This window comes from Synchiropus splendidus, chromosome 4, assembly GCF_027744825.2.
Source record: "Synchiropus splendidus isolate RoL2022-P1 chromosome 4, RoL_Sspl_1.0, whole genome shotgun sequence".
Taxonomy (NCBI): Eukaryota; Metazoa; Chordata; class Actinopteri; order Syngnathiformes; family Callionymidae; genus Synchiropus; species Synchiropus splendidus.
The window spans coordinates 31,711,458-31,720,795 of NC_071337.1; the positions used below are offsets into that span (position 1 = coordinate 31,711,458).

Sequence of the window (9,338 nt, forward strand, 5' to 3'; positions counted from 1 at the left end):
AGGTCAGTCACGTGACTGAAGCCATACAGCTGCTATTGAAAACCGCGCACATTACTATGAAACGTCCGTCGGACGCTGTAGCGTCAGTGCAGTAGGTCTTTAGGACAGTACCACCTTCTGTCACGAAATTCAAACACCGCGCAAACCACGCAAGTTAATGATAATTCCGGAAATCAGGAAGTCATTCACGAATCCAAACTGACAACTTGTGACTTACTTTGTGATGGTTGCAGTTACTGTATCAGAACCTTGACATGGGGCAAAACACTGTCAGTTATGCAGTTTTGGGTGGTACATGTCTTCATAGAACTGCATTTATATTGAGCTCATTAAGATGTTGGTTACTGATCCAGTCTTGTTCCATCTTGAGGCAACACCGAGAAACAGAAATCACTTCATACCAGTCGATGGTTGACGGATTCTTGAGTAAATGTTTCACTCTACTGTGTACGAGTGGACGCGTGCGCGGCTGAGACAAGTTCAGACTGACACGAAGGTGTGGCACTAGTCATGCGTGGGAGAGGAGGAGGTCCAGTCACTCACTTGGAAGCTTTATCGTGGAGACTTGATGATCTTTTCAAGGTCTTCCTGCTTGTGCCAACGCGTCCCACTCAGCACTATAACTCAGCATGCCAGGTTATTTCGCCGAGGGAAGCTTCCAAGAGGAACCGCACCAGAAGTAGCAACCACCTGACTGACGCAGGTCGGGCGGCGACCGGATCCGAGAAAACCCCAACATGTCGCCTCAGCGAACTCACTTGGAGCTACAGAAATAGTTTCGCAACAGAGGTACATACGTCAATTGTTGATAAAGTGTAGGTGGTCTTAGGATGTTGGGATTGGTCAAGCTGACGTTTAACCTTGGTCACTTCGGCTTTTGTCCCATTTTGTTGTCGTATTCAAACTCTCTATGTAAAACGACTTCTCGTTTTCCGAGGTGAAAACGTTACATTGAGTCTTTGAAGTGAATCTGTGAATTACTCATTTATTTCTTAACATTTATTCCTAATCTAGTACTGTCGGAATTTGGGGAAAGGGTGATATTTGTTAAATGTCAGTCATTATCATACAGCACCACCGTCCACAGCTGTTTCAGGTTGAAAACAGTAGCTGAGATAACCAACCAGACTCACTACAGACTGTGGCAAGGCTCATGGTGTGTGCAACGAAAACAAGAAAGTCAACTTTGGCAACAATGTCTATAAATTGGCGGAGAAAATATGAATGAATGTTTATTTCAAACCTCTGATACACTGCAAACATTATAAAACGTGGTCCTTTATATACATACATACATATGCACGCGCGTGCTTTTGTGCTCGTGCGCGTGTGGGCATGTTTTGCGCTACTTGACAAGCCAACTTCTTGTGAGGACATTTTCGTCTGTCCACACTTGGTAGTTTATTATAATGGAGAACAAGTTTGGTCCAGAGTCCTGGTTAAGCTCAGGGTGAGTGGTTGGGGACAGCATTGTGTCAATGAGAGGTCCCCACATAAATAGCAAAACAAACATGCATGCGTGTCTCTGTGAGTGTGTTTTGTGTGCGAACATATGATTTCAGGCTAGTTTTTGCCTTTCATCTTATTCTAATCTAAAATGAACTTCACTTTGTATGTTTATATATATATATATATATATATATATATATATATATATATATATATATATATATATATATATATATATATATATATATATATATTATCATTGCTCATTGATTCATCTGTAGCCTTTGTAAAGGCACTGTAAAACATTTCAGTATTCAGTCTCAAAACCCACATACATATGTGCGTCCTGCAAATGGTTTTCGTATGGAAGTCAGATTTCCACAACATACAAAACCATTCAATACAATAGAAAAACCAAACCAATCCTAGAGAATTTGGTTCAATATCGTAGTTTTTCCATTTGTTTTTAATAAGGGAACTTAATAATGCTATTCATAGGTACCGAACCTGAGAATGTCACCTCTCAAAAGCATCTCTGTCACATTTACGCAAGCGTTGTGTTGATGTCGAGCTACTCACTCGGCACTCTGTCCCAACAGGAACTATTCAGAGCAGACCATCTCTGCTATCAGTGGACTCTCCTCTTCTCTTGATCACGCAAGGATTGCAACATGGTTAATAAACTAGTAAAACATTACTTGGCCAGTCCCACCCATGTCTCACTTGCTCACTCTTTATTTGTATGTTTCCTACAATGGCAATTCAGCTTTCATATTATAAAATAAGTCACAACAATGTATTAGCACATGAATGATGACCATGTTTATGGCATTTGTCAGACCAGATTACATGCAGAATTTCCTGTTCCATGTTCATTATCTGCCATCATTTGTCATGCCTCTTGGCTTTGACTCTCTTCCTTGTCCTGAAATACATTTATAGTGGTTACACTATGATTTAACTTTCACTCAAAAATCATTAATCTTAAAACACTTACTTGAAGTTGCCTTTCACCGCTTTCTTTCCAGCAGCCACTTTTCTTCTGAGCTTTTGAGTAAAATACAATATATTTCTAGGAAAGCATATCCAAGTCATTCACAAAAAACTGCTATCAATATAAAGAAAAATAAACTATACAGCACAGGACATTTCTCGAGAAGAAGCCCAGAATGTGGCAACACTGTCAGATTGTTTGTCTTAGTGGAGGTGTGCTGTGGTGGTACAATGGAATGGGAATAAAATGTATTTGTACACCCTAGTCCACATGTTCACAAAGTGTGAACTCTGGATGTGTGGACTTGCCAAAATAGAGAAGAGATAGGTAGGAAGTTACTTGAGCAATGTTATTGTGTCATAAATAAATAATAAAAAGTACATTTCGAAATAGGTCTCAACATACAGTATGTGAAGGAAAATAAGACCCACCATAGGGAAATGGAATGAATGAAATGCAATTAAATATCTAGCTTAATATACAATATGTTGGCAACTGATTCGTGACAATACACAATATACAGTATGTCAAGGATACCAAAAATATATATTCAACATCAGTCGTGCAAACGTCATGTTGCTCATGTTCTTTAACATTCTGAAACACACGTGCAAGTGTTATCACGCTATAAATCTATTTCCCTTCACGCCATTTGGATAAAGCACGTGTGTGTGGCTGTGTGTGTGTGTGTGGGGTGTGAACGGATAATAAGCTAAATAGTAAAAATGCCATTTCCACTGCTGGTTTGATATTGTGAGTTGACACAAAATCCCTTCTTTCATTCTTGCAGCATTCGTCAACCCATCACTTCACCCATTGTAAAGCAGCCATGCGTAGATTCAGCTCAGAGGGGTCTCTCTTAGATATCGACTTTCTTCCATGGAGGCGTGTGATTACAAACAAAGAGAATCGAAAGACTGCAGCTTTATCATCCACTTTTGTGGATGGTGAGTTTCCACGCCCACCGTTCATCCAGGAGCCAATTGTCGATGAAAAGGAAAATAAAAAGCTGAATAGAGAACAAAGCACCAGTGCAGAGAACCTCTCAGTGAAGGTGGACAGGAACCACTTGGCAGTGTGCGTCATTAATGAAGGCTTTCGGGCCTACAGTGACAGCCAGCTGAGCCCTGCTGCACAAGGAAGCTCTGACAGTGTGGAGAAAGAAGATCCGCCATCTACCTCCCCGTCGGCTGACTCCTGTGAGGCCTTCAAACCTGAGCAGAAGCACCATCACAGACTCAAGCTGACTGCTGCTAAACTGCACCTCAAAAGCCTCTTTGGACTGGTGAGAGAGATGAAACCAAACTATGTTTTCTTATGAAGGCACAGAACTCTCAAGCCAAATAATACAACATATGTGTTGGGATTGTTATGTCTATGTATTAGTATATATATAAGAGTAAAGTGTTGTCTGCAATGCCACATTTCAATACACAATAGAGTAGAGCTGGGCCTCCAGGGCCAGGGTGGATCAGATTTTTGTTCTGACCTATCAAGCGCACATAGTTTCACCTATCAGGTGTCAGCTGAAACAAGCACCAATGAAGTCGGCATTTATTTTCAAACAAACATATCAAAACTCTTCCACTCATCTTTTCTTTCAGTGTTCAAATGATCACTATTAATTACAACTGCGAGGAGAATTGTGCATGTGAACAAAGACAATTCATACAGACATAAACGTTGTTCATGAAGCCCTTCTCTTATGATATCGCTCATGGCTGCCCAATGACTCAGCAAAGGTTTGTTACAGTGGTTGTTCTTGTGGATTCTCATGTTCACTTTTTGTGTCTCTTATCAAAACGGGGAACCTTGTTGTTGTGTGTTGCAATTCGTGAATTGTTTTTCAGGCATATTTGCATGCAGCTGTTGCAGGTCAAGTCCAAGTCACCTACTGCACATCCTTGGGTTATCAACCAAATCAGTAGCTGAGCCCAAGTTGTTTCTCACATGTGGTTTTGTTGGGGAGACTGGTGGTCTTGTTTTATCACATGACTGTGTGCTATGAAGTTGACATGATCTGTGGTCCATATTAGCCCAGACTCACTTCCAGTTTATGCATGTTATAAATGATGAAAGTATAGACATTACATACCTCATCTGCCTCGACACATAACGCATACACATCGGCATGGCAGTAGAAAACAAATCTGGGAAAGACATGGAAATAAAACTGCTCAAGAGTCACTCCTGACTTAGAAGAAAATGACCATGCTCCTAAGTTATTACATCCACTGGGCAAACATCTGTCCCCTACCCAATAAGTTGAACAAGATCCTTCTCCTTTATTAGAGAAATACAGATACACATATATACACATTATACCGCCCTGTGGGTAACCGAGACCTGCCTCGGTGAAGCTGTAGGGACAGTCCGCAGTCCTGTCCCTACCTGGCAGTCCTAACCTGGAATCACTCATGAACTATGACCCGTTTTATCCACCACAGTAGTTTTCATCATGGAGTGGATATCAACAACTTTTGAGCCTTACACAGAGTATGATATTTGCGAAGCGAATCCTGATCCACCTCCTCATATTTGTTCCACCTTGTTTGCCAGTCATTAATTCTTGACCGGCTAACGCATCATCTTGGTCACCGAAAAAGCCCTCCACAGCAGCAGTCAGCTCATTGAACCTGGTTGAACCTATATGAAAATTCTCCGTCTGCTCATGGTCCACGATGATGCCATTCACAAAGTTGTTCGGATCCTGTTTGTGCATTTCAGCTCGGTGTTCAACAACACACTCCTCCAGCTCAACATTTGTCTGAATCTGTGGATTATCACAGAGCTGGTGAGACTGTGTCTCCTCCACAACTTGGACCGTCAGCATTGGTGCCCCCAGGAATGTGTCCTGTCTCCACTCCATGCTGTGGAGAGTGAACCCGCTACTGCGACTGCAGAGTGACTTCACCTCCACATTGTTGGTTCAGCACTGTCATTTTAGATTTCTGATGGCAGAATTTGATGATGTGATATGCCTGTTAGGTAACAGTTAACAGCTCCCTTTTGATTTGCCTCTACTGTTTCCTCTTGGGATGCATTGTGGATGAAAGTATTCTAGCATATAAGATGTGTTAAAAATGTGGTCTTGTTTTTCAGAGTCCCCATTCCTCCAACTCCAACCTGTCTTGCTATGAAAACAAAGACAGGTGAGTCAAACAGAAGGATCTTTTGTCTCAAAGAGGATTGGTTTAGCTGCACCTCCTGATGAGAACTGATTCATTCATTCTTCTAGTCTAACAGAGAGAAGGTCTCGTCTGCTCTTCATGCACCAGTGGAGTATGGTAGGCCACAGCAAAGGGAGCAGGATCAGTCGAGAAGAGCTGGAAAAATGGGCAGAGTCACTGGATGCTCTGCTGAATAGCCACTGTGAGTTTGTATTATTGTGACAATATACTGTAGGCATTTTCTTTTTACTTCTGAGATTGGAATTCAGAATCCTGTTTAAAACAACGGTAAAATGGCGGAAGTGCAATGCATCTCAAATTTCTGTGAGAAGTGCTGCAGTAATGAAAGAAAATTGTACACAGTGTTGTACACTGTATTGATTCATAGACACTCAAAGTTCCTGCCCAGCAGTGGCGGGCCATCTGTGTTGGCCCCTGCTAGCCTAACATGAGCAGAAATGGTCATCATTTATTACCATAGAAGTGTTCTCAAAGCTTGATACAACACCCATGATGTCTTCCTGGACTATTCGACTCATGAACATGGATCTGAGACTTCTCCTACTGCAGTTTTCCACTACTTTAGTTTGATATTCACGTCATATTCTTCTAATGAACACCAATAAATGACTCAAGAAGATTTTTAAATGGAGAAAATGATGTGACAGCCACATCTGAAATGAAGAGGAATGTGAAGGATTCAAATGTTCCCTTTTGTGGTAGCTTTTGATCTTTGAGGAGCAGTGTAGGTCATAACTAACATCTTGTAGACTGCATACACCATTGTCTATAGTCCAAAACGTCAAAACTATGAAAGTGACCCAGAAACTGTAGTGTTGCAAGGAAATACATAATGCTGGTTGTCAACCATAAAAGATGTGTAGTGTTGTATAGTATAATGTTTTTCAGTACTTTCAGCACTGACTATTTGAGTATGGTGAAACGTTACGGTAGATCCTGTGTCTAGAAGGGAATACATCATGCAAAGGACTTGCATTTTCTAATGGTCAGGAGCTCTTCTGCGTCATAGAAAGTTTTTCAAGCCAGTTCAGGGGGTTGTGTGGTCAGGAAACTAAGATGCATATTCAGACAAGATAGAAGTGTTTCATCAGTTAACGCTGTGCTGTCACTCAAATGCTGATAAAAAAAAAACTGATAAACAAGCAGCCGCATTCCTTAAATACTAGAGTTTTTGACGTGAGTTCTATTTTGGTCCTGTACGCAGAGGCTTCTAGGGCGTGAACCAAATGATATAAGCTTATCAAGATGATTGTAGGTCAACAAAGTTAAACCACATTCCTGTCAGCCACTGAAGAAACATGACATCATGGTTCTACCTCATGCTGGAAACAGTAAAAAAAAAAGTTGGGTTTAAGTTGTTACTCAAGCGTCTGTGACTGATGTTTCAAACGCTTCAGGATGTTGGGAGTTGAAACTCCGAGTGAACATACCCTGCCCTCATATAACCATATAACATATTTCTTTATTGTTCAGCATCCTTGGTTCCAGAGTGGGCAAACTATCACAGGGGCAGGTAAAATGACCAAAATAGTGGCCAGATCTTTGACTTGCTGCATGGGCAGCACCAAGCGCAAAGCAAGAACACCCTTGTTTTTCAGCATTTCTGTGCGGACGAAGAAGTGAGCCTGTGCCAAAATCTTCATCTACGAATCTGTCTGCAAATGACCTGCATACTGTGATCCAGATAGCTGATGTGATTCTTACCGTGTCCTCTTCAGTGGGTGTTTCCGTGTTTGGAGCATTCCTCCGCTCCCAGTTCAGTGAGGAGAACCTGCAGTTCTACCAGGCTTGTGAGCAGTACAAACACTCATCAAACAAATTCAGCCTGCAGCGAAGAGCCAAGGACATCTGTGCCACCTACATCCTGCCAGGATCCCCCCGAGAAGTACTTTTCTTTCATCTGCAGTCCTTTATTTTCTAGTATTATTATTATTATTCATCGTAATGAATAATAGTCAAATCAGACAAATTGAGCATCCATCTATGTAATGCGTTTGACTGAGTTGTTTTGCTTTCCCAGGTGAACTTGGACAGTAAGACGCGGGACCTCACCATCCAGCTGCTGCAGGCACCATCCCACACCTCTCTGAACTATGCACAGAAGCGCATCTACTCACTACTGGACCTGGACTGTTACCCTCGATTCCTCCAGTCCATCGTCTATCAGTCCCTGCTCAAAGAAGCTGAGTAGAGTCCGTCATCTTCAGGTTTCCGGCACAGACTCTTGGGATGGTCTTCTGTTGTTGTCTCGGGGCCTGAGCTCACACAAGCATCCACTCTACAGTTGTAACTAATGAGATGCTATGAAGATGCGAAGTTGGCAGCATAAGATCCAGATAAGCCAACATGTTTTATTGTATATGACAGCTGGATCACATGATTTATCATTTTCCACCTCCTACTTTGACACTTAAGTTTGAGCTTTGATGACCTTTTCGACCAGAGGTGACACGCCTACACAAAGAGTTTACAGTCCCATTGCCGTGTTGTTAAATCTATTCGCGAATGTAACCACTGTTTCATGATGTGGTTAATCCACATCGAGGCACTGCCTCGGCCTGAGACTTTGATTGGTTGGCTCACTGCCCAGGTAGGCACCGCCCACTACCTACTGTATAACTCCCTTGTCTTCCACTGCTCAGTCCCCTTTGGTACTCAGTCGCAGAAGGCAGGCCTGCTGGGTAGCCTATTTGTACAACTAGTACAACATTTGTGCACCGTTCTCCTATGCTGTTTCTACGAGGACGCTATATAAGTGTACTGTATGACAGTGGAATACTCCGACCATGGCCACCCATTCATTCATATTTATCTTCATGCTGTGCTTGAGCCACGTCATGAAGTTCTGTTGGCGACTCGCTTCAGCAAGACAATCGGCGATGAATTCTGCCAGTTGTAGCACCTTCCACTGAAAAGCCAACGAAAAACTGCGGAACTATGAGCGCTCACGACACCCAGTGGAGAACTGGGACACATCCCCTCCACAAGAGCCACACATCTGACTGTCAGCAGAGGCTCAGTGGAAGATCACAACCATGTTTCACGAATGTGTCCTGCCTTATTTTGTGCTTTGTTTGCCTATAATTTAAATGAGTTTTATTTTCAGTAGTGGTTTTTTTTTATTAAGTTATATTTGTCTTGTCTTTGTTTTTTTTCTTAGTGATCTGAAAAATGATCCAATCTATGATCAGATCCAAACCTTTTAGAGGGCACAAATCTTCCTCAATGTGCAACATTATTTTACATTCTTTCAATGCAGGCAATGAGATCAGTAAAGTGGGGTCATTGATTTTTAAGAACGTCATTCAGAAGTCATTCATATTTCCTGTGTGGAACTTACGAGAGGTACGACAGACTACTCATCCCGTGGTACCCCGGACCCAAGTGGCACCGTTTTAAAACACGCATGCACACAAAACCAATATGCACCATCATCAATGTCAAGCAAAAAGTCTAAATAGGACATTTGAAAACTAAATAAAATTGTCACTCAGACTACTTCCCCCTGTCCCTCAGAAGACTGTCTACAGAGGGTCCAGCTTCAAACTGCCAACTGAGGCAACCCTCTGCACCAGATTCTCCAGCCTGGAGAGGTCTGTCTTAGATATTGTGCTCCCACCTATTCTTAACTCGGTGCATGATTCTGAGTTGCCTTGTTTCTGAATTATGTTTCTCTTGCTTCCATCACGTCCTCTGCTCACAGC

General features: G+C 42.1%; 1 protein-coding gene across 1 annotated transcript; it reads left to right on the forward strand.

Moving 5' to 3' along the window:
• The first annotated feature begins 392 nt into the window (after positions 1–392).
• On the forward strand, positions 393–9,322 carry si:ch211-152p11.4 (uncharacterized). Its single transcript, XM_053864162.1, has 6 exons — positions 393–789; positions 3,234–3,728; positions 5,546–5,595; positions 5,682–5,815; positions 7,353–7,519; positions 7,655–9,322. Exons 1-6 carry the CDS (start codon positions 511–513, stop codon positions 7,823–7,825), a joined length of 1,296 nt encoding a protein of 431 aa, XP_053720137.1. The 5' UTR covers positions 393–510; the 3' UTR covers positions 7,826–9,322.
• The last annotated feature ends 16 nt before the right edge of the window (positions 9,323–9,338 follow it).